Here is a 26,169-nt window from a genome sequence, read left to right on the forward strand (position 1 = left end):
CTTGCTCTATCTTGAAGACCACTTCTGGCTTAGTAAAGCAATATCCTGTTAAGAAAAAGTAATACAAGACAATGGTTAAAGAGCCTGGCTTCAGGAACTCTGAAAGGTACAGCTTTGGGAGCTACCCAAGGGAGATGCCCAAATGAACCAACCCCTGAGAAAACAGCATTTTTTATGGGGGCCAGAGAGAGACGGGTCATCTCATGGCCCTGAGTCTCAAGTTTCAAATCAGAAAATTCCACAGGCAATTCATATGTTTCAACAACCAGAAACGTACTGGTAGTCAGTCACAAGGGAAAAAAACTTCTTACCTACTGAGACAAGGTGGCTGTAATTTTCTAGAATCACATCTCTGTATAGTATCTTCTGAGCAGGATCCAGCAGATACCACTCTTCCTGAGTGAAGTCCACACATACATCTTTGAATGACACTCGTTCCTGTAATGGTATATTCCTTTTCTATATGAAAGTGTCAGAACTACAGGACGTGGAAGAGATTTAAAAGAGCTTATCTCTTTCGGAGTCACTGAAAATTGACATACGGGATGCCTTCTTTTGTGCTATACTATGTAGGATAAAAGAAGTATCTTGCACAAACTGAGTTCCCACTAAGGGCCTGGAACTGTTCCCCTTGCTGCAAATACTGCTGATGAAAACATCGTTCCTGTGCTTAAAGCGCTTACGATCTGAGGAGCAGACGCATACATTAACCTTTACTAAATTACACACTGCAGGAACCAACAGTGTGCACACAGTACACTGGGAAGGAAGGCAAACCAAGAAAAAGTTAGCTCTTTAATATTATCATTTATGTGACAGAAGAAATAGGTAATAAAATAGAGCAGACCACGAGGAGACCCAGATATTGGAATTAATAAACAAGAACTTTGAAACGAATTATGATTAATATGGCTAATAAAACAGACGAAAACACGAACAAAATAAAGGAACAGAGGAGGTAAGTTGACGGATACGTGGTATGGGTGCCATGCAGAGAAGTAATAGAGCAGGCCGGAGACTGCTAGCCCCTGAAAGGCCCGCTGTGAGGCGCCCTTGACTGGCACCTGGGAACTTGGACTTCAGGAGACTCTCCGTGCCCTAATACGAATGGTTTGCTGAGCCTAAACTGTGTGTAAGCAATATGCTTTATGCACACACGTGCATTCCTTCTGGTCTCGAAGTTTCTGTGCTAAGCAGAGAGTACCGATGTCATCAGCTCCTGGTCTCTGAGCACTGAGTCTCCTGAGCTCCCCGGGCAGACATTTCCCATTTGCTGTCACATCTCACTGCTGGGGCACTGACGGGCGTCTCGGGGGAAGACTCTTAGAAGTCTGCTCCTGGCCTCCTCTCAACTCTGCTCCACGTGCCTTTTCCCTTCCCTGATTCTGCTTTGTATGCCTGCCCGTTAAGGAGTCAGAGCCATAAAAAGGACTACCCGCTGAGTCACTGAACCTGGGGATGGTCTCCGGGCCCTCGGATACACGTGTCTACAGACACACAAGTACACACATCCGAACACAGATAAAATGGTCACTTTAGAGCTAAGAAACACAGCATCGGAATTAACTCATTACCTGGATTCAAGTCCTCACAGAGAACATACACATACATCTATCAAAACAGTATCAAAATATGTACCTCAAAACTGACAGAACTGAATGGAGAAATACACAAATTTATACTCATAGTTGGGAGACTTCGACACCCCCCTGTCAATACTGACAGATCAAGGAGGCAGAAATCAGTTAAGTACATAAATGACCTGAACAGCACTATCTATCAACATGATCTAATTGGCAGTTATAGAATACTCCATCCAAAAGAGTAAAATGCACACTTTATCATTCTATTTTAGCTCACATGGAACCTTCACCAAGATAAAGCATAGTCTTGGCCACAAAACACACCTTAACAAATTTAAAACAACAGCTATGATACAAAATACGTTCTCAGACTACAATGGAATTAAATAGAAATCAATAATCATGAGATAGCTGGAAAATCTCCCAAACACTTGAAAATTAAACAACACACTTATAAATAACCCATAGTTCAAAGAAGCCTCAAAAGAAATTTTTAAATATTTTAAATAAAATAAAAATAAAAATAGCACTTATCAAAATTTGTGGGATGGACTGAAATACATAGAGGGAAATTTATAGCATCAAATGTATATATTAGAAAAGAAAAATTTTAGGGGCACCTGGGTGGCTCAGTTGGTTAAGTGTCTGACACTTCAGCTCACGTATGATCTCACAGTTTGTGAGTTCGAGCCCCATGTCCGGCTCTGTGCTGACAGACAGCTCAGAGCCTGGAGGCTGCTTTGTATTGTGTCTTCATCTCTCTGCCCCTCCTCTGCTCATCTCTCTCTCTCTCCCCACCAAAAATAAATAAACATCCAAAAAAAAACAGAAAGAAAAATTTTATATCAGTAACCTAAGTTTCCATCTTAGTAAACTATAGAAGAAAGGCAAATTAAGCCAAAAGCAAGCAAAATAAAGGAAACATTAGAATAAATCAATGAAATTGAAACCATGAAAAAAAAAATCAATGAAACCAACAGCTGCTTCGAAAAGACCAATAAAGTTAATAAACTTCCAGAAAACCTAACCAAGAAAAAAAGAAAAGAAACAAATTATGAATCTCAGAAATGATCGGTCAATACCGATCCTAATGACATTAAAATAATAAGAGAATACCACAAACAATTCTATTCCTGAAAAATTAGATGAAATGGACAAATTCCTTAAAAGACACGGCTACCATTTCCTACAAAAAAATAAATAGCCTGAATAGATCTATATCTGTTAAAAAAAAAAAAAAAAAAACTTGAATTAGGGGTACCTGGGTGGCTCAGTCGGTTAGGCGTCCAACTTCGGCTCAGGTCATGATCACATGCTCCGTGGTTCGAGCCCTGCATCAGGCTGTGTGCTGACAGCTCAGAGCCTGGAACCTACTTTGGATTCTGTGTCTCCCTCTCTCTCTGCCCCTCCCCCACTCACTCTGTGAAAAATGAATAAACCTTAAAAAAATTTTTTTAATAAAATAAATTTTAAAAAACTTGAATAAATAATCAAATCACTCCCATAATAGAAAGCACAAAGCCCAAATGGTGTCACTGATGAATTCTATTAAACGTTTAAGGAAAAAATACCAATTCTTCACAATCTCTTCCAGTACACAACACTTGCAAATTCATATTATGAGGCCAGCAGTATCCTAATACCAAAACCAGATAAAGACATGAGAAACTAAAGACCAATATCTCCCATTAACATAGACACAAAAATCCTCAAATATTGGCAAATCAAATCTGACAATGTATAAGATGCATTTTAAACCACGACCGGGTGGAGTTTATTCCAGGTATGGAAGGCTAGATCAATGTTTAAAAAAAAAAAAAAAAAAATCAATGAATACAATCTAGTACGTCAACAGGCCAAGAAGAAAATTTACATGATCCAATCAATTGATGAAGAAAAAGCATTTGCCAAAATCTAACAGCATTCATGATGAAAATTCTCAGCAAACTAGGAATAGGGGGATCTTAGCTTGATAAAGACCATCTACAAAAATCTTACAGCAATATCACAGTTAATGTTAAGAGACTGGACACTTTTCCTCTAAGGGCAGGAATAGGGCAAGGATGTCTTGTCTCAATATTCCTATTCAACTCTGTGTTGGAAGCACTCACTAGTGCAGTAAGACCCAAAAGAAACCAAAAGGAAAAAAAAAAAAAAAAAAAATATATATATATATATATATATATATATATATATATATATATATATATATACATACATACATACATGCATGATTGGCTCTCTATTCTCCTCCACTGATCTATGTGTTTATTTTTGTGCCAGTACCATACTGTTTCAATTACTGTAGCTCTTTGTAGTCTATCTGGAAATCTGGGATTGTGATACCTCCAGCTTTGCTTTTCTTTCCCAAGATGGTTTTGGCTATTCGAAGTAGAACAGAACAGACAGCCCAGAAATAAACCCACAGTTATATAGTCGATTAGTCTTCAACAAAGGAGGCAAGAATATACAATGGGAAAAAGACAGTCTCTTTAACAAACGCTGCTGGGAAAAAGCTACATGCAAAAAAAATGAAACTGGGCCATTTCTTACACCATACACGAAAGAGATTAAAAACCTAAATGTGAGACCTGAAACTGGAAGAAAACATAGGCAATAATTTCTCTGACATCATCTGTAGAACTATTTTTCTAGATATGTCTCCTCAGGCAAGGGAAACAAAAGCAAAATTAAACTACTGGGACTACGCCAAAACAAAAAAGCTTCTGCACAGCAAAGGAATCCATCAATAAAACAAAAATAAAACCTTGGGAGAAGATATCTACAAATGATATATCTGTTAAGGATCTGATTTCCAAAATACATAACTTATACAACTCAGCACAGAAAAAAACAAGCTGATTAAAAACTGGATGGAGGACCTGAATAAACATTTCTCCAAGGAAGACATACAGATGGTCAAGAGACACATGAAGAAATGCTCAACATCACTCATCATCAGGGAAACTCAAATCAAAACCACGAGATATCACTTTACAACTGTCAGAATGGCTAGACTCAAAAAAGAAATGACAGGAGTTGGTGAGAATGTGAAAAAGGAGCCCTCATATACTGATGGGGGGGATATTAGGGGTTAGGGGTGCAGCCACTATGGAAAACAGTATAAAGTTTCCTCCAAAAAAAAAAAAAAATAGAACTACCATATGATCCAGTAATTCCACAACTTGGTATTTACTCAAAGAAAATGAAAACACTGAATTGAAAAGATATATGCACCTCTAAGTTTATATATAAATGTAACATTATTTACAATAGACAAAATATGGAGGCAAGCCAAGAGTGCATCGACAAATGGATAAAGAAGATGTGGTACACACACACACGCAATGGACTATTACTCGGCCATAAAAAGAATGAAATCTTGACATCTGCAACAACATGGATAGATGTAGAGACTACAGTGCTAGGTGAAAGAAGTCAAAGAAACACAACTACCATATGGAATTTAAGAAACAAAAGAGACACAAAAAGAGACTCTTAAATATAGAGAACAAACTGGTTATTGCCAGAGGGGAGGTGGGTGGGGGAAAGAGATGAGATCACTGGGATCAAGGCAAAAATAAAACTCTCTATTTGAAGTCAATACGAGTGTCTATATAGAAAACCTCAAGAAATCTATAAAAAGAAAGAAAAAAACCAACTGGAAGTAATAAGCAAATACAACAACATCACAGAATAAAAGTCAATATTAAAAAGTCAACTGTTTTCCTATATCCAAATAAAGAATTGGAATTCCACAGGGCACCTGGGTGGCTCAGTCAGTTCAGCATCTCACCTGATTTTGCCTCAGGTCATGGTCTCACAGTATGTGGGATCAAGCCATGTTTGGGCCCTTAGCTGACAGTGTGGAGCCCACTTGGAAATCTCTCTCCTTCTCTCTGCCTCTCTCCCTGACTCGTTCTCTCTCACTTTATTTTTTTTTTTTATTTTTTTTTTTTACATTTTATTTATTTTTGAGAAACAGAGTGAGACAAAGCGTGAGCGGGGGAGGGGCAGAGAGAGAAGGAGACAGAATCTGAAGCAGGCTCCAGGCTCTGAGCAAGCAGTCAGCACAGAGCCTGATGCGGGGCTTGAACCCACAAACTGTGAGATCATGACCTGAGCCGAAGTCGGACGCTCAACCGATTGAGCCACCCAGGCGCCCCTCTCTCACTTTAAATAAATAAATAAACAAACACAAATAAAATGAAGAATTGGAATTCCAAATTTTCAAATGAACGAAAAAATACCATTTACAATAGTGCCAAAAAAAAGGTACTCAAGTATACATATAACACAATATCTACAGGTGTTTGCAGAAAAACACAACTGATGGAAGAAATCAAAGATCTAAATAAATGGAGAAATGTTCCATATTCATCAATAGGAAGACTCAATATGGCTAAGATACCAATTCTTTCCAACTTAATCTATAAATTCAATGTGACTCAAATAAAAACCCCAGCTATTTTGGGGCACCTAGATGGCTCAGTCAGTTGAGTGTCTGACTCCTGATTTTGGCTCAGGTCATGATCCCAAGGCCACAAGATCGAGCCCCAAGCCCTGCTTGGGATTCTCTCTCTCCCTCTCTCTCTATCACTCTGCCCCTCTCTCCAGCTCACACACTATCTCTAAAATAAAACTTTAAAAAAATAATAAAATAAAAAGTTTTTAAAAAACAGCTATTTTGCAGATACTAACAAAATGACTCTGAAGCTTATATAGAAAGGCAAAGGATCCAGAACAGCCAACACAATGTGGAAGAAGAAAAATGAGAATTCACATCAACCGATCTCCAGATGTAGTATAAAGCTACAAGTATCCACAACAGTATGTTACTGCTGAAAGAGACACACAGGTCAATGGAACAAATAGAGGGTCCAGGATTAGATTTACCAAAATACAGTCAAATAATTTTTGACAAAGGAACAAAGGCAATAAAAGAAGAAAAGATACTCTCAACAAATGGTGGTGGACAACTGGATACCCATGCAAAAGAAATGAACCTAGACAGAGACCCTACACCTTACACAAATATTAACTAAAGATGAATCAGAGATCTAAATGTAAGATGCAAAACCTTCTAGAAGAAAATATAGAACACAGGATATAAGAGAAAAATCTCTGTGCCCCTGGATTTGGTGATGAGCTTTTAGATACAAGAGAAAAAGCACATCCCATGGCAGGGGGTTGTGGGGGAGGGCAGGAAACATGGGCTGGGTGTTATTAAAAACAAAATCTGCTCGGCAAAAGGCATTTTCTAAGAAAATGAAAGGACAAGGCACAGACTAGGAGAAAATATTTGCAACACATATATCTACAAAAGGATTTGTATCAAAAAAATACAAAAGAACTCTTAAAGCTCAGTAAGAAAACAAATGACCCATTGAAAAATGGGCAAAAGATGTGAACAAACATATCACCAAAGACATAACGATAGCAAATAAACATATGAACAAATGTTCAATATCACCTGTTAGTAGGAAAATGAAAATTAAAACAAAAATAAGAGGTGCCCGGGTGGTTCAGTCGGTTAAGTGTCTGAGTCTTGATTTCGGCTTTGGTCCAATCTCACAGTTGGTGAGACTGAGCTCCGCATCGAGCTCTGAGCTGCTAGCACACAGCCTGCTTGGGATTCTCTCTCTGGCCCTCCCCTGCTCGCATGCATGCACTCTCTCTTTCTCTCTCTCTCAAAATAAATAAACATTTTTCAAAAAACCACACAAAAATGAGATGTCATGACACATTAGAATGGTTAAATCCAAAATAATGACAATACCAATTTCAGGTCCAGATGCAGAACAACAAGGATTCTGATTTGTAATTGGTAGGAATGGAAACGGATACAGCACCTTTGTAAAAATGGTTTGGCAGTTTCTTGCAAAGCTAAACATACATTACATAATTGACCCGGCAATTTCACACCCTAGCATCTGAAACCTTATGTCTCCTTAAAACCTACACATGAGGGGCGCCTGGGTGGCTCAGTCGGTTGAGCATCCGACTTCGGCTCAGGTCACGATCTCGTGGTCCGTGAGTTCGAGCCCGGCATCGGGCTCTGTGCTGAATGCTCAGAGCCTGGAGCCCGCTTCGGATTCTGTGTCTCCCTCTCTCTCTGCCCCTCCCCCATGCATGCTCTGTCTCTCTCTCTGTCTCAAAAATAAATAAAAACGTTAAAAAAAATTTTTTTTTAATTAAAAAAAAAAACCCTACACATGAATATTTCTAGCCCCTTAATTCATAAGGACCCCGACCTGGAAGAATCAAGAGTCCAGGGGTTAACAACTCTGAAATCACGTACATGTACATGTATGCTCAAATTGAACTATCAAGTCAATAAAATCCATTTGATGTTAGCCAGATTCTCACTGTTAGAGCGGGAGACTACAGACAAGCAAGGAGAGAAGGTCAGAATGCTCCATGTGGTAATGATTACAACAGGAGAAAACAGTGTGAACTAATACGTAGCCTACTGTAGATATAGATGGTTGTATACTGAAATATTTATAGACTTGTGTATCCGCATGGGTTAGTACACACATGTATTTCCTTGTTCAGTTAGCTGGGAGGGTCCACCAGCAATGATGCACCACTAGCAAAAGGCACACCTAGTCCCCCAGTCTTGGTTTCTAATACTGTGCTCCAATGAAAGGAACAAGAGCTATTTAGGAAAAATAGGGCAGAGACAGAGGGAGACACAGAATCCGAAGCAGGCTCCAGGCTCTGAGCTGTCAGCACAGAGCCCGACGCGGGGCTTGAACCCACAAACTGTGAGATCATGACCTGGGCTGAAGTCGGATGCTTAACCGACTGAGCCACGCAGGTGCCCCTGAATTTGCTACTCTTGACGTACGGCCCTCAATATAATTCTTGCCCACTTCTACTTTTTCGTTTTAAAAATGTGAATCCTTACAAACTTTAGACAACTCGTTTTAAAACAAAGTGGGAATACACAAACCAAAAAACTCACCTGGGATCTGTTCATTTTCCGCTCTTAGTGAAGGAGGCAGAGCTGAGGGGAACAAGGAAGAAGGAAGTTAGGAGAGACTTGGCCTATCTTGCAGTTCCTGAATTTACCTGCCTACGCAACAGCTCCACATACAAGATACTTACGTGTCCATGTGTGGCTCCGATATATGTTGAGCTTAGACATGATACTTTTCACTGAGTGAATGTAAACATTTGTTTCTTATTGATTTATTACCAATTTAGGTTCTGTGACACAGAAAAATTAAAAACATGAGAAGATGAGTTTAACATAGAACAGTAACCTAAAGGAGGAAACACTATGGGTTTGTCAAAAAAACTGATGTGGTGGGGAAAAATTAAACACCTCAAGCCACATTGTTAATATTTTCCTGTTAACACCATTAATCCCTTGAGGTCAGATAATCCAAGAAACCTCTGGAAAAAAGAGATGGGACTGTTTAAGGCAACGTAAAAAACGTTTAATGTTTGTTCTAACCTGCTTACAACTTTCAAAAGGTCTTTTGGTAACAAACTATCTTTGACTTCACAGTGGCACCACGGGGCAGTGGCCCAGCCATCTGCAGACCTAACTTTTAACCGTGGTTCTGGCACTAACAAACTGCACAATCTCAGTCAGTCAGCTCCTCAGGCTCAATTTTTGCCTTCTCACTTTTCAAACAAGGTCAAAACAGATAACCCTACAAGAGACTTGCCTGCACTACCATTCTGTACGTCTGTAAGGTCAGGAAAGCGGGAACCTCGGCATCTTTCTAGATGCCATCAACAATGGGACATTGTTTGAGGGCAGCTCGCCTCCGGAAACAGAGAACAGAAAATGAGGGGAGAAGGGAGGGTTCAGAGAGGGGTGATGACAGAATTTCCTTAGCTATGGCTGGTGAACCTTTCATTCCCGACCATGCCCTCACAAACTCTCCAAAGAGGCGACGTTTCCTGTGCAGGCTGCGTGCCCACCCCTCTCAGCTCCAGCTCACCTCGCTCTTCTTAACTCTGTCCCAGACCTTCCACCGTCACACAGCCTTCGATGGCTTCAGGATACAGTCATGCTTATACATAACAAATAACAAATGAATACATAATAAATAATAACTTGGGATCTGGGGAATGTTAGAGCCAGGAAAGGGCCTTGGTGGCTAGCTAGTCCAGCCCCTTCCCTGTTCCATTGCACAAATGAGTTAACTGAGCAATGAAGGCCCTAGAGACTTGTCCACGCTCCAGCCGCACGTATTACACACATAACAAACAAATACAATAGCAGCTAACAAAATGCGAGTGCTCAGAACAATGCAGTGCGGCAAGGATTCCGGACACCCACACTTTACAGATAAGGAGCCCGAGCCTCACGTCGGCTATTCGGTCAGAGCCCTTCATTTACATCAGAAGCCCTGCCTGGCTCACTCGTTCTCTCCTACGACCGCGCCCCTCCTTAGGTAGCCAGGCGCCTATAAGACGCACGCGCACACGTCACAACGTGAAGCGCGCACGCACGTCGCGCACGCGCGTTCACTCTTTTCCGCAGCCCCACCCCCTCCCCGTGGGCCCAGCGCACACGTCACGCACGCGCACTCCCCACCCGCGGCCGCACGACGGCGCAGCCCGCTTAGCGCTGGAGCTGGACACCTGCGGACCCTGCGAGCCTGAGAGCCCACGTTCCCACGCGGGACCCCGGTCCCTTAATCTGAGACGCCCATGCCCCCCCCCCCCCCCACACCCCGCGTCCCTTCCACTCTGCAGGCGCCGCAGAAGCCTGGGGTCCCTCCTATGTCCGCGGGGCTCCTACCCACCACTGGGCACCGCCGCCCCCGCCGGACCCCCGAGCCGCGCGGGGCCCCCTGGGCCCTCGCCCCCTCCCTCCGGGGCTCACCCGCAGCTCCCTCGCCGCGTGGACCCGGAAGCCAGGGAAGGTTTCCCACGAGGGGCTGGAGGCCGGGGAAGGACGAGCCGGGAGGAGTAGGCGGGGATGCACATGCGCAGAGAGAGGAGAGGGAGCGGCGCGGCTGCGGCGGAGAGCTGGAGCTCTCTGCTCCTGGCAGCTTGGGCTGGGAAAGTGCCCGTATCCTCCTTAGAAGCGACGTCTCACTCCTAAGTTGTAAAAGCTAGTGGTAGTAGCCAGCGAACAGGGTTTTAGTGAAGCTTGGAGGCATTTGCGTTGTTAAAGCCCTTAGGATGTTGCCTAAATTGTTCAGTACCTCTCTCAAGATTCCCTTTCCCGATATACACCTGCCCACTCCTCGAGAAATCAGCTGGAGCGTAGCTGCCGAGTCTGCTGAGTTCAGAGCTTATCATCTGAGATCTTCACTTCTGCCTAGAGCCAGCATTCTGTCCGTGCCCCCGACGCCTGCAGCAAAGCAGTGCGCCTTCTAGACACAAGCCAAGAGAGGGAAAGGTGTGCATGGATTTCAGTTATAAACGTGGGATCTGTGACCAGCATGGTTATCCTTTGGAATGAGGGAAGAAGCAAGCTAGCAATTCGGTATTCGTGCTAAAAGCCATTGAAGTGTTCTTATACCAAACTCGAAGAAAGCACCCTCTCATCTTCCCAGGACCTCCCCTATACGCTTCACTCAATTTCCCCCGATGTGAACGTCTTGCAGAACTACGATACTTTCATCAAAACTAAGGAAGTAACTCGGGTGCAATTCTTTTAACTAAACTACAGAGTTTATTCAGATTTCGTCAGTTTTTCCACTAATGTCCTTTTACTGGTCCAGGATCAATCCAGCATACCACTGTACAGTCACCATCCGTCACTGTCCCTCCAATCTGTAAGAGTTTTTTTGATCTTTCACGTCCTTCAGATGGCTGAAGAATAATGGTCAGGTATTGTGAAGAATGTCCCTGAATTTATGTTTGATGTTTTCTCCTGATTAGACTGAGGTTATATATTTGTAGGAAGATTCCCCCTGAGAGGATGTGCCCTACCTACGTATCAGATGACACAGGATGTAAACATGATGTGACATACTAACCGTGATTACCTGGTTAAGGTAGTGTCTGACAGGTTTCTCCACTATATGGTTAAGATTTTTCCCTTTTCAGTCTACAGTTAAAGTGGGCTGGGGGCGCTTTGGTGACTCACTTGGTTAAGTGTCGGACTCTTGGTTTCAGCTCAGGTCATGATCTCACAGGTTGTGAGCTCAAGCCCTGCATCAGGCTCTGCGCTGTCAGGACAAGCCTGCTTGGGATTCTCTCTGTCTCTCTCTCTCCCTCTCTCTCTCTCTCTGGCCCTCCCCAGCTTGTTCTCTCTCTCTCTCTCTCTCTCTCTCTCAAATAAACTTTTAAAAAAGTGAGTTTCTAAGTCCAGTGCACACTCAGGGGCAGAGGAAATAAGCCGTATCTCGAATTTTTGCTCATATTTTCAAATATTTATTAGTAAATTTGAGGAGAGACCCTCTGAGGCTACACAAGTATACTGTTTGTATTTAGAGTTTTGGCCACTAATTTTAGCTTTCATTGCTGGATCTTGCCTGCAACCACTTTTACTGCAGTGTTTTAAATGGTGACTTTTCTATTTTACTTCTTCTATATTTATTTATTGAGATTCTTCTGTAAAGCAAAAATTTTCGTTTTCCCCATTTATTCCATCGTTTATTTCCATCAGTACAGGCTCGTAGATATTTATTTTATTCTCAACCATTTTTACTCAACCCCACCTTTTGCACCCAACTCTGTGATGTGTTTTACATTTTATAATTTTACTCTTTTCAGAATGTCTGCAGAATTATCGAATATGTATCTTCTGGGTGTGGCTTTTTTCACTTGGCAAAATCCATTTAGGACTCATTTGTGCTGTTGCTCTTTTTCTTAAATTGGCTCCTTTCTCTCCACTCTTTCCATTTCATCCAATGCTATCATGTTATTATGTTGCTCAAATTGTCCCAGCTTTGGCATTGAGAGCTACCACACGTTAGCTTTGGGGTCCTTTTAACAAATCCGTATAACTGTTTTTAAAGCACTTCCTTACTTTTTGACACACAAGGTGCTCCCGGCTCCTTGAATTCTCCCTGTCCAGCCCTAGAATCAGGCCTGTCTCCAAGGAGCCCTGGTTCCTTTTATCGGAGAAATCAAGATCTGAGCTCTAGGTGTGCTCATTGGTGCTGGGTGAAATTGTTTCTAGACCCTCTCAGCTGACACAGCTAAGAAATACATGTATGTACTAATCCATGCTAGTAACCTGTATCACAGTATCCACTGTATCCATCCCAGTATCTGTTTCACAGTATCCACAGTATACATACACGTGACTACCTACGTGAAAATTAGTAAGCTAACACTGATACCTTTTCGTCTAACTCGGGGTTCATTCTAGCCTTCCCACCCACCCCTTCCTTATTTTTAACTTCACAGTTAGACACTGAGACACCTGCCTACCATTATGTACAATATGTTTATTCTTTTTGCTCTAATGTACTTGTAGTTTCAGAATTGCTAACCCCTGTGAGAATTTACCAAACTAGAGTGTTTATGTACATTTCTCTTTGTTTTGAGTCATAATGTATCCAGTCAAAATGTGGCTTTACGGAATTATTTAGGTCTGCTCCTATTTCCCCACTTTTTAAACTCAGGTTGTGTGATAATACATTTGTAAAAACAGTCACTAGGGGGCGCCTGGGTGGCTCAGTCAGTTAAGCGTCTGACTTCAGCTCAGATCCTGATCTCCCAATTCATGAGTTCGAGCCCGGCGTCAGGCTCTGTGCTGACAGCTCAGAGCCTGGAGCCTGCCCCAGATTTCTGTGTTTTCATCTCTCACCCCTCCCCTGTTCATGTGCGCTCTCTCTCTCTTTCAAAAATAAATTTAAAAACATTTTTTAAAAAAGATTTATTCCTGTGGTATGTGAGGCACTAGTTCATTCCTCTTTTTAGTACTGAATAGTATTCCATTTATAGATGATTCACAGTTTATTCACCTATTGAAGGATATCTGAGCTGTTACCTGTTTTGGTGATAGTGAATAGATAAGTATAAACATTTGTGTTGATACTTTTGTGTTTGACATAGTTTGCAATTCACTTGGGTAAATACACAGGAGTGAGATTACCAGATTGTATGGTAAGTATATGTTTAAATTTATAAGAAATTCTAAAACCTTTCCAAAATGTTTGTATGATTTTGCATTCCCACCACCAGTGTGTGAGAGTTCCTGTCTCTCAAAGTCCATAGCGGTGGCATTTTGTATTTTCAGTGTTTGTTTTGTTTTTCTATTCTAGTTGGGTTGTGAAGGCCTTATGGCAGCTTAAATTTGCATTTCCTTATAAACTAATGTACATGTTTTCACATGCTTATGTGCTAGCCATGAATCTTCCTTAGGAACTTGTGACATCTTTTGCCTGTTTGGTTTTCTAATGAGTTTTAATAGACTTTTTAAAATGTTGGTTTATTTTTGAGAGAGAGAATGAGTGCGAGCAGGGGAGGGGCAAAAAGAGAGGGGGGGGCAGAGGATCCGAAGAGGGCTCTGTGCTGACAGCAGCGAGCCTGATGCAGGTCTCCAACTCACAAACCATTAGATTGTGACCTGAGCCAAAGTTGGACGCTCAACCGACTGAGGCACCCAGGTGCCCCTTTTGTCCATTTTTTAAAAATTATTCTTTGTTTTTATTATTTTAGAGAGAGAGAGAGAGAGCACAAGCTGGGGAGAGGGGCAGAGAGAGAGAGAGACAGAGAGACAGAGAAAATCAATCAGACTCTATGCTTGGCACAGAGTCCAAACTGGGGCTCAATCCCACAACCCTGGGATTACAGTTTACTGACAGAACCACCCAGACTCCCCCTGCCTTTTGTCTGTATTAAAGATGAATTGTTTATTTTATTTTTGTTTTCAATAACTCGTTATTTATTCTGATACAAATGCTTTGTCAGAAATGTGACTTGCACATATTTTTTTTTAACCAGTGTGTGGCCTATCTTTTCATTTTAACAGTATCTTTCTTAGAGCAAAAAGCTTCCATTTTCATAAAGTCCAGTTTATCTGAAGTTTTAGAATTTTAAATTTATGTAGGTCTAAAATCCATTTCAAGTTAATTTATGCACAAGCTGTGAAGTGTAGGTTGGCCTTCTTTTTGTTTGTTTTTGGTTTTTGCATCTGAATATTTAAATTTTTTTTTACCTTTACTTTTGAGAAACAGAGAGAGACAGAGCATGAGCAGAGAGGAGCAGAGAGAGAGGGAGACACAGAATCCAAAGCAGACTCCAGGCTCTGAGCTGTCAACACAGAGCCCGACACAGGGCTCGAACTCAGGAACCCGTGTGAGATCATGACCTGAGCCGAAGTCAGACTTTTAACTGACTGAGCCACCCAGGTGCCCCTGCATATGAATGTTTTAATGTTCCAGCACCATTTGTTGAAAAGACTGTCCTTTCTACTGAGCTGGCTCTGTGCCTATGTCAACAACCAAGTGGCCATGTTTATGTGGGTTTATTTTTGTTCTTTCTGTTCTGTTCCACTGATGTCTCTGTCTACCCTTTCACCAATATCACACTGTCTTTAATATTACTGGTTTAGAGTAAGTTTTGAAACTGGGTAGTGTGAGACCAGCTTTATTTTTCTTCAAAATTGTTTTGACTATTGTAGATCATTTATATTTCCATATTAATTTCATAATAAGCTTGTCATATCTGTACATAGTTTTGCTGGGATTTTGACTGGCATTACACTTGAGTCTATAGATTAACTTGGGAAGGATTAATGTATAATATTGAGTGTTAGAAGCCAGGAACATGGTATATCTCTATTTATTTGAATCTTCCTTAATTTATTTTATCAGTGCTTATAGATTTCACCATATAGTTCTCATACATGTTTGTTAAATTTTACATGGGTATTTTGTTTTTTGACACTTTTAAAAATTATATACATACACATGTTTACAAAAATCATACACCTGTAATTTTCTTTTTTGAAGATTTTTTTTAAAGCATTTTAGGGGTACTTGGGTTGGTTCAGTCAGTTAAGCATCCAACTTCAGCTTAGGTCATGATCTCGAGGGTCATGAGTTCCAGGCCCACATCAGGCTCTCTGCTGTCACCATGGAGCCTGCTTCTGAAGCTCTCTCCTTCTCTCTACCTCTCCCCTGCGCGCACACACATATGCATGCTGTCTCTCTCTTTCTCAAAAATAAACATTTTTTTTAAAAAGCATTTTATTTTTTTCTTTCCCTTTGTTTGTCTTTAAATCCAAGTTAGTTAACATATAGTGTGATGATAGTTTCAGGAGTAGAACCCAGTGATTCATCGCTTACATATAACATCCAGTGCTCATCCCAACAAGTGCCCTCCTTAATGCCCATCACCCAGTTAGTGTATCCCACACCTCTCTGCCAGCAACCCTCAGTTTGTTCTCTGCATTTAAGAGTCTCTATGGTTTGTCTCCCTCTCTGTTTTTACCTTATTTTTTCCTCCCCTTCCCTTATGTTCATCTGTTGTGTTTCTTAAATTCCACATATGAGTGAAGTCATATATTTGTCTTTCTCTGACTGACTTATTTCGCTTAGCATAATACCCTCTAGTTCCATCCACATTGTTGCAAATGGCGAGATTTCATTCTTTTTGATCACCAAGTAATATTTCATTGTGTATATATACCACATCTTCTTTATCCATTCATCAGTTGTTAGACATTTGGGCCCTTTCTATAATTTGGCTACTGTCGATAATGCTGCTCTAAACATTGGAGTGCATGTGCCCCTTAGAATTAGCATTTTTGTATTCTGTAGATAAATACCTAGCAGTGCAATTGCTGGGTTGTAGGATAGTTCTATTTTTAATTTTTTGAGGAACCTCCATACTGTTTCCCAGAGTGGCTACACCAGTTTGCATTTCCAGCAACAGTGCAAAAGTTTTCTCCCTTCTCCACATCCTCACCAACTTTTGTTGTTCCTGAGTTGTTAATTTTAGCCATTCTGACAGGTGTGAGGTGGTATCTCATTGTGGTTTTGATTTGTATTTCCCTGATGATGAATGATGTTGAGCGTCTTTTCATGTGTCTATTAGCCATCTGGAAGTCTTCCTTGGAAAAGTGCCTATTCATGTCTTCTGCCCATTTCTTCACTGGATTGTTTGTTTTGGGGGGAAGATTTGTTTTTAAACAATCTCTACACCGCCCAGTGTGGGGCTCAAACTCACAACCCCAACATCAAGAGTCGCATGCTCCACCAACTGAGCCAGCCAGGCTCCCCTACACCTGTAATTTTAAAAAGCACTAAATTATATATAATTACATATATATATTACATATACATATGGCATATATTTTGTATGTATAGCTTCAAATTCCAATAGATCATTTCTGGTACCTGAAATACAATTGATTTTGTGTGATCACTTTGTATCTTGCAATCTTCTGTTATATTTTGAGCTTTTAAAAATATTTATTTAGGGAGAGAGAGAGAACATGAGCAATGGACAGGGAGAGAGGGAGAGAGAGAATCCCAAGCAGGCTTCGTGCTGTCAGCGCAGAGCCCAATGCAGGGCTCCATCTCAGGAACCATGAGATCATGACCTGAGCCAAAATCAAGAGTCAGATGCTTAACTGGCTGAGCCACCCAGGTGTTCTTTGAACTTTTTTTATGGGTTCCATGGGATTTTCCACATGGGCAAACCTGTCCTCTGCAAGTAGACATTGTTTGTATTTCTTATTTTTTATTTGTATGCCTTTTATTTCTTCTTCTTGTCCTATGCACTAGCTATAAATTCCAGTACAATGTTGTAAAAGTGGTAAGAGAGGCCATCCTTGCCTCGTTCCTGGTGTTAGCAGGAAAACACGAATTCTTTCATCATTAAGTATGATGTTAGCTGGAAGTCGGTTTCAATCCCTGTATCGGGTTAGGGAAGTTCTCTTCTATTCCTAGTATACAGGACGTTTTTACCATGAATGGATGATGAATTTTATCAAGTGTTTTTTTCCACATATACTGAGATGTGCATGTGGCTTTTCTTCTTCAGCTGTTAATATCGCAAGCTACACTGATTGCTTTTTTAAATTTTTTATTTTAGAGTAGTTTTAGATTTACAGAAACATTACAAAGATAGTACAAGAGATTCTGTATCTCCACACCTAGTTTTCGCTATTATTAACATCTTACTTTAGTTTGGTACATTTGTCATAATTAATGAATCAATACATTAATACTTTATTGAGAGCACCTTACTATTTACCTATGCCTTTTTATGTTCTAGAATGCTATCCAGGATGAATACATATACTTGTCACCTCTGGCTCCTTTTGGCTGTGACAGTTTTTCTGACTTTTTTTGACTTCCTCATTTTTGACGATTTTGACAAATTTGAGGAGTCCTGATCAGGTATTTTGTAGAATGTCCTACTAGAAACTGCTGTTTTTCTCATGATTAGACTGCAGTTCTGTGTTTTGGGGAGGAAGATCCCAGGGTTGAAGTGTTATTTGAGCACATGCTATCAACATGCCTTATCACTTTTGAGGTGTCCCTGTTAATCACCTGTCACCTGGCTAAGGTAGCATTGTTCAGGTTTCTCCTCTATAAAGTTACTCTTTGCTCTCCTGTTTTCATACTGTCCTCTTTGGAAGGAAGTCACTGTGTGTAGGCCATACCTAAGGAGGGAGACTTATGCTTCACCTCCTTGTGGGCAGAATATCTCGAATGTATTTGGAATTCTTACAGAAAATGTGTGTGTTCTTCCTCGTTTACTAATTTATTCAATCATTTATAACAGTATGGACTCCTGGATATTTACTTTATGCTTTACACAATCCTACTTTATTTTTTTTTAATGTTTATTTATTTTTGAGAGAGAGAGAGAGCAAACAGGGGAGGGACAGAGAGAGAAGGAGACAAGAAAATTGGAAATAGGCTCTGTGCTGACAGCAAAGACCCCATGTGGGGCTCGAACTCACAAACCATCAGATCATGACCTGAGCCGAAGTTGGACGCTCAGCTAACTGAGCCTCACAGGCACTTTGATCCTACCTTATTTTGTTGCTCAAATTGTTCCAGTTTTGGCCACTGGGGCTCTTTTGGTTAGCTCTTGTGCTACCCTTCCCCCATTACAAAAATAAAAATAATAAGTTTTATTGCAATATAATTTACATAACACACAACTGACTCATTTAGAGTGTACAACTCAATGATTTTTAGTGTATTCACAGGAAAGAGTGATCATCACCACAGTCAAACTTAGAACGTTTTCATCACCTCAAAAGAAGCTCCAAACCTTTATTACCCCCGTCCCCATCCTAAGCAACTAGTAATCTATTGTTCTCTCTATAGATTTGTCTCTTTGGGACAGTTCAAATATGCGGAATCAAACAGTATGTGGCCTCTTGTGACTGATTTCTTTCACTTAGCATAATGTTTTTCAAAATTCATCCATGTTTTAGCATGTTTTAGTACTTCATTCTTTTTTTTTTTTTTTTTTTTTGGACCAAATGTACCACATTTTGCTTACCCATTTGTCAGTTGATGGCCATTTGAGTTATTTCCATTTTGGATATTATGAATAACGTTGCTATGAACATTCATATGTAAGTTTTGTATGGATATATGTTTTCATTTCTCTTGGGTATTTACCTAAAAATTAAATTACTGATTCAGATGGTAGCTATATGTTTAATATTTTGAGGAACTGATAGCCTGTTTTCCAAAGGATTCACCATTTTTCAATTTCACCAGAGTGTATGATGGTTCCTATTTTTCCACACCCTTACGCACATTGTTTTTACCTGGCATTTTTATTCTAGTCACTCTAGTTGGTGTGAAGAGGTATCCACTGTAGTTTTGATTTGCATTTCCCTGATGAATAATCAAGTTAACATCTTTTCATAAGTTTATAGACCATTTGTTATCTTCCTTGGAGAGTTTTTATTCAGATCATTTGCTTATTTTTAATTGAGTTATTGCCTTAAGAATTGACTTGTAGGGGCACCTGGGTGGCTCAGTTGGTTAAAGCTTCCAACTTCGGCTTAGATCATGATCTCATGGTCTATGAGTTCGAGCCCCACGTTGGGCTCTGTTCTGAAAGCTCAGAGCCTGGCTCCTGCTGCAGATTCTGTGTCTCCCTCTCTCTCTGGCCCTCCCCAGCTTGGGTGCTCTCTCTCTCTCTCTTTCAAAAATAAACGTTAAAAAATAAAGAACTGATTTGTAAAAGTTTGTTATATACTCATGATGCAAATTTCTTATAACATATATGATTTGCAAATATGTAATCCCATTTTGTGGGTTGTCTTTTCATTCTCTTGATAGTGTCCTTTCAAGCACAAATGTTTTTCATTTCAAAGAAGTACAGTTTATCTATATTTTGTTATATTGCTTGTGATTTTGGTGTCATATCTAAGCGCTCATCACCAATTTCAAGATCATGCAGCTACACCCCTATCTAAGAGTTTTCCTCTAAGAGTTTTATAGTTGTAGCTCTTATGTTTAGGTCTTTGATATATTTTGGGTTAATCTTCTCATATGGTGTGAAGTAAGGGTCCACCTTTATTTGTAGTGGCTATCTGGTTGTACAGCACCATTTTTTTTAAAATTTTTTTTTTAACGTTTATTTATTTTTGAGACGGAGAGAGACACAGCATGAACGGGGGAGGGGCAGAGAGAGAGGGAAACACAGAATCAGAAGCAGGCTCCAGGCTCTGAGCCATTAGCCCAGAGCCCGACGCGGGGCTCGAACCCGCGGACCTGGAGATCGTGACCTGAGCCGAAGTCGGACGCTCAACCGACTGAGCCACCCAGGCGCCCCCAGCACCATTTTTTAAAATATTATTCCTTCCCCACTGAATGTTCTTGACCAAAACCCCGCTAACCATAGATATGTGGGTTTATTTCTGGACTCTCAGTTCTGTTCCATTGTCCCCTTATGTCCATACTATGCTGTCTTGATGCATCTGCTTTATGTAGGTTTTGAGATTGGTGAGTGTGAGTCCTCCAACTTTGTTTTCTTTTTTAAGATTACTTTGGCTATTCTAGGTCTCTTGCTAACTCATATCATTTTTTGAATCAGCTTGTCAGTTTCTGTGAAGAAGCCAGTTGGGATTATGATAGGATTTCATCAAATCTGTGGATTCACTTGAGGAGGATTGCCATCTTAACAATACTAACTTTTCTGCTTCAAAACTATGGGATGTTTTCCCATTTTGTTAGGTTTTTAAGTTTTCATCAGTGTCTTGTAGTTTTTAGCACAAGTCTTGTACTTCTTTTGTTAGAATTATTCCAAAGTATCCTATTCTTTTGATGCTATTATAAATAGTACTGTTTCCTTAATTTTATTTTTAAGTTGTTCATTACAAGTATATAGAAATACAATAGATTTTTTTATATTGATCTAGTATCCTGCCACCTTGCTGAACTCAAGGATTCTTTAGGATTTTATATAAACAAGATAATGTCATCTTGGATGAAAAGAGATTTACTTCTTACTTTCCCATCTGGATGATTTTATTTCTTATTGTCTAATTGCCCTGGTTAAAATGTCTAGTACAAAGTTAAATAAAACTGACAATAACTGGCGTCCTTGAATTTTAATTGATCTTGTTGGAAAAGCGTCCAGTATTTCATCATTGAATATATTATTAGCTGTAGATTTTCCTGGGTGATCCTTCTCAGATTGAAAAAATTCCCTTTTATTCCTCATTTGTTGAGTGATTTTATTATGAAAGGATATTGGGTTTTGTTCCTTGTTTTGTGTGTCTATGGAGATGATCATGTGATTTTTGAAAGTTAAACCAACCTTGCATTCCTGAGAAAAATTCCCCTTCATCACAATGTGTAATGTTTTTGTATGTTGCAGGATTCAGTGTGCTATTATTTTGCTGGGGATTCTTGTGCCCAAATTCATAAAAGATACTTGTCTTGTTTTATTTTTAATTTTTTTTTAACATTTATTCATTTTTGAAAGACAGAGAGAGACAGAGCACAAACGGGGGATGGCCAGACAGAGAGGGAGACACAGAACCTGAAGGAGGCTCCAGGCTCCGAGCTGTCAGCACAGAGCCTGATGCAGGGCTTGAACTCACGGACCATGAGATCATGACCTGAGCCGAAGTCAGCCACTTAACTGACTGAGCCACCCAGGTGCCCCTATTTTTAATTTTTTTTGTCATGCCTTTGGTTTTGATAGGATAATACTGGCCTCATAGAATGAGTTGGGAAAAGTACCATCCTCCTCTATTTTGATGAAGTGTTTGCAAAGAATTGGTGGAATTCACTTGTAAGCCATCTAGACCTAGGCTTTTCTTGCTGGTAGTTATTGATTAGTGACTTTGTGTCTTTACATGTTGTAGGTCTACTCAGATTGTCCATTTCTTCTTCAGTCAGTTTGGGTCCTTTATGCCTTTCTAGGAATTTTCCCATTCATACTAAGGTATCTAATTTATTGGCATGTAATTGCTCATATTATTTCTTACCATCTTTTTTTTGTTTCTGTCAGGTGGGTAGTAAAGTCCACTCTTTCATTTCTTATTCTAGTACTTTGAGTACCACTTTCTCCTCTGTCCACTCCCGTCTCATCTGTATAGTTAATGTTTGCCAATTTTTTTTTTTTTTACCTTTTCAAAGCACCAGCTTATGGTTACATTGATTTTCTCCACTGTTGTTCTAGTCTCTATTTTATTAATTTGTACTCTAATCTTTTGTTATTAACTCTTCATACTTGCTTCAAGTTTATTTTACTTCCTCTTTTCAATGTCTTAATGTGGAAGTTTAGTTTATTGATTTGAGATCTTTCTTATTTTAAATATAGGCATATGCAACTATAAATGCCTCGCTAAGCCCTACTTTAACTGCATTCTATATATTTGTTATGTTGTGTCTTCAATTTCCTTCATCGCAAGGTATGATATAAATTCTTTCTTATTTTTTTCTTTGGACCATTGGTTATTAGGAGTATGTTGTTTAATTTCTACCTATTTGTAAGTTTCCCAGATTTCCTTTTGTTATTGACTTATAGTTCCAGTCCATTGTGGTTAGAGAACATACTTTGTATTATTTCTATCCTTTAAAATTTCCTTAGGTTTGTTTATGCCTAGCATATGGTCTATCTTGAATAATGTTTTATGTGGACTTAAGAAGAATGTGTATACAGGTGTTGTTGGATGGAGTGTTCTATAGATATCTCTTAGGTGTAGCTGGTTCATGGTGCTGTTCGAGTCTTCTTTTTTGTTGTTGTTGTTAATCTTCTGCCTAGTTGTATCTTATTGGAAGTGAGATATTGAATATTAGTCTCTGACTACTATTTTCAGTTGTCTATTTCTCCCTTCAAACCTCGCAGTTTTTGCTTCATGTGTTTTGGAGCTTTGTTTTTAGGTGTATATGTGTTTATAATTGTTATATTTTCCTGATGGATTGACCCATAAAATGCCCCTTTTTATGTCTAGTAACATTTTTTGCTTCAAAGTCTATTTTATTTGATGTTAGTATAGCCACTCCAACTTTTTTGAAACTGCTATTTATATGATACAGCTTTTCCATCCTTTTATTTTAAATCTATTTATAGCCTAGATCTAAAATATGTCTCCTGTAGATAGCATATAGGAGGATACTGCTTTTTTTGCCCATATAACAAACACTTCCTTTAGATTATATTGTTTAATCCACTTACATTTAGTGTTATTATAATATAGTTAGATTTATATCTGCCATTTTATTTTTTTGTTTTCTAAATATCTCATTTAAATTTTTTTAATGTTTATTTATTTTTGAGAGAGAGACGGAGAGATACAGAGTATAAGTGGGGGAGGGGCAGAGAGAAGGAGACATGGAATCTGAAGCAGGGTCCAGGCTCTGAGCTGTCAGCACAGAGCCTGACGTGGGGCTTGAACCCAACAAGCTGTGAGATCATGACCTGAGCTGAAGTCAGATGCTTAACCAACTGAGCCACCCAGGTTCCTCTAAATATCTAATTTTTAACCTACTCCTTCTTTACTATTTTCTGCATTAAGTGAATATTCTCTAATGTGGCATTTCAATTTCCTTAGTGATTTTTTTTCATAATAACTTTTGAGTTATTTCCTTATTGATTGTCCTAGGGCTTACTACAAACATATTTTGTTTTCCTGGTATGGTAGTCCACCCTCCGCCATGGAGATATGTCCCAAGACCCTCAGTGGATACCTGAAACCACATACAGTACCAAACCTTAGTCATACTAATTTTTTCCTTTATATGCATACATGCATATGATAAAGTTTAATTTATACAATAGACACAGTAAGAAATTAACAAAAATAACTAATAATGAAACAAAAATTATAGCAATATACTATAATAAAGGTTATGTGAATGTGGTCTCTCTCAAAATATCTTATTGTACTGTACTTAGCCTTCCTCTTGTGATGATGCGAGATGATAAAATGCCCACATGATGAGATGAAATGAGGTGAATGACATAAACATTGTGACATAGCATTACGTTACCATTGACCTTTTGATAATACATCATGGGTAACTGAAACCACAGAAAAGGAAATGCAGATAAGTGGGGGACTGCTACATATAAAAGCTTATTTTTGTATAACTTTTAAAATCATGGTAAAAAATCATGTAACATAAATTTACAATCTTAACCATTTTTTAAAAAATGTTTTATTTATTTTTGAAAGAGAGCAAGCATGAGCAGGGGAGGGGCAGAGAGAGAGGACAAAAGATCCAAAGCACGCTCTGCATTGACAGTAGTGAGCCTAATGTGGGGCCTGAACACACAAACCATGAGGTCAACCTGAGCTGAAGTCGGACACTCAACTGACTGAGCCATCCAGGTGTCCCTCAGTCTTAACCATTTTTAAGTGTATGGTTCAGTAGTCTTAAGTATATTCACATTGTTGGGGAATGAACTTTTCCATCTTGCAAAACTTAAATTCTAAACCCATTAAACAACACCTCCCCATTTTCCCTAGCCCCTCAACCACCATTCTACCTTCTATTTCTATGAACTTGACTGTTTTACAGACCTTCTATAATTGGAATCATACAGTCTTTGTTTTTTTATGACTGGCTTATTTCACTTAGCACAGTGTCTTCAAGTTTCATACAGGTTATAGCATATGAAAAAATGTCTTCCTTTTTTTCTTCTCTTGGAACACCACATAAAAAGTATTAGTCCTGAATTTTTTCATTAGAAAAATAGCAGAGGGTGATAGTATAGGAAATCTGATGACTCAAAAAAAAAAAAAAAGGGTGAGCTCATGGGTTGAAGATGAGGGCAACTAAAATACTAAATGAATGATGAAAGAACTTAAACTTCTATTAATATCATTAGATTACAAAAGGAGGACATATGAAAAAAGAGCTGAGGGTGCCTGGGTGGCTCAGTTAGTAAAGCATCCGACTTCAGCTCAGGTCATGATCTCACTGTTTGTGGGTTTGAGCCCTGCATCAGGCTCTGTGCTGACAGCTCAGAGCCTGGAGCCTCCTTCAGATTCTGTGTCTCCCTCTCTCTCTGCCCCTCCCCCGCTCATGCTCTGTCTGTCTCCTTCAAAAATAAATAATGTCAATTTGTTTAATTTAACTTTTCATATAACTTTCAAAAATGTTGCCAATCTTACATGTCATAAGAATTATTATGTGGTATTTTAAATCCTTACATTTTTGTTATTTCTTATAATATACTTTAATATACAATAAGTGGATTGCTCATTTTTTATTGTGTTTTAGGAATATTTTGTATGGTTTAGATATGAATTTTTTTTGCAAATTTTGTATCAAATGTGTGTTTAGCAAATATTTTCTTATAATCTGTTGTCTGTTTTTTCATTCTCTTAGCACTACTCTGTCTTCCACAGAGTAGATGTTTATAATGTCAGTAAGTCCCGTTTATCCATTTTGTTTCATGGATTGTTTTGTAGTGTATATAAAAATATATCACCAAACCTGAGGTCTCTTAGATGTTCACCTGTTATCTTCTAGAAGTTTCTTAGTTTGCGATTTTGCATTTAGGTCTATGATCCACTTTGAGTTAATTTTTGTGAAAAGTGTAAATTCTATGTCTAGATTCATTTGTTTTGCGTGTTTGTCCTACTGTCCTAGCATTATTTGTTGAAAAATTATCTTTTCTTCATTAAATTACTTTTGCTCTTTTGTCAAAAACCAGTTGACTGTATTTGTGTGGGTTTCTGAATCTGTTCTAAAGACAGATAAAGACATTGATCTATGTCTTTATTTGCTAATACATACTGTCAAAAATCAATTGACCATGGATGTGTGTGGTTATTTCTAGGCCCCCAATTCTATTTATTTTTCTATATACCTATCCTTAAAGCAGCACCACACTGTTCTCTTTTATGTAGTTGTGTAGTAAGTTTATAAATCACAAAGTGTGAGTCATCCAACTTTGTTCTTTTTCAACATTGCTTTGCTATTCAAGATGCTTATTTCTTTATGAATTTGAGAATTGGTTTTTTCATTTCTGTAAAATGGCTTTTGGAATTTTGCTAGCGATTGCATTGAACCTGTATATGGCTTTGAGTAATATTGCCGTCTTAAGAACATTAAGTCTTCCATAGCATGAACATGGAATGTCTTTCCATTTATTTCAGTCTACTTCAATTCTTGCAACAATGTTTTGCAGATTTCAACCTACAATTTCTTTATCTCTTTCTTAAGATTGTTACTAGTGTTTTATTCTTTTGTATGCTATTGGA

The 26,169-nt window shown here is 39.1% G+C and overlaps 2 protein-coding genes across 5 annotated transcripts in view; one reads left to right on the top strand and one right to left on the bottom strand.

Moving 5' to 3' along the window:
* The window catches only part of ZNF248 (zinc finger protein 248), a 23,450-nt gene extending 12,942 nt beyond the window's left edge, over nucleotides 1–10,508 (bottom strand). Inside the window, exons 1-6 of one of the 4 annotated variants that reach the window (XM_042907560.1) lie at nucleotides 10,435–10,500; nucleotides 9,545–9,616; nucleotides 8,697–8,798; nucleotides 8,554–8,595; nucleotides 312–438; nucleotides 1–45 (exon numbers count right to left, since the gene is read on the bottom strand). The exon at nucleotides 1–45 is cut by the window's left edge and continues 51 nt beyond it. In XM_042907560.1, the coding sequence (XP_042763494.1) occupies nucleotides 1–45; nucleotides 312–438; nucleotides 8,554–8,568 (187 nt within the window). In that variant the 5' untranslated portion in view covers nucleotides 8,569–8,595; nucleotides 8,697–8,798; nucleotides 9,545–9,616; nucleotides 10,435–10,500. Of the gene's footprint in view, nucleotides 46–311; nucleotides 439–8,553; nucleotides 8,596–8,696; nucleotides 8,799–9,544; nucleotides 10,199–10,434 lie in introns of those variants that run through there. The other 3 variants (XM_042907561.1, XM_042907563.1, XM_042907562.1) reach the window with 3 other exon arrangements.
* A 68-nt stretch (nucleotides 10,509–10,576) lies between these two features.
* The window catches only part of LOC122201671 (zinc finger protein 345-like), a 46,709-nt gene continuing 31,116 nt past the window's right edge, over nucleotides 10,577–26,169 (top strand). The window contains exon 1 of the mRNA XM_042907533.1: nucleotides 10,577–10,956. The gene's annotated coding sequence lies outside the window, so the exon portion shown is untranslated. The remainder of the gene's footprint in view (nucleotides 10,957–26,169) is intronic.

This window comes from Panthera leo, chromosome D2 (assembly GCF_018350215.1).
Source record: "Panthera leo isolate Ple1 chromosome D2, P.leo_Ple1_pat1.1, whole genome shotgun sequence".
Lineage (NCBI taxonomy): Eukaryota > Metazoa > Chordata > Mammalia > Carnivora > Felidae > Panthera > Panthera leo.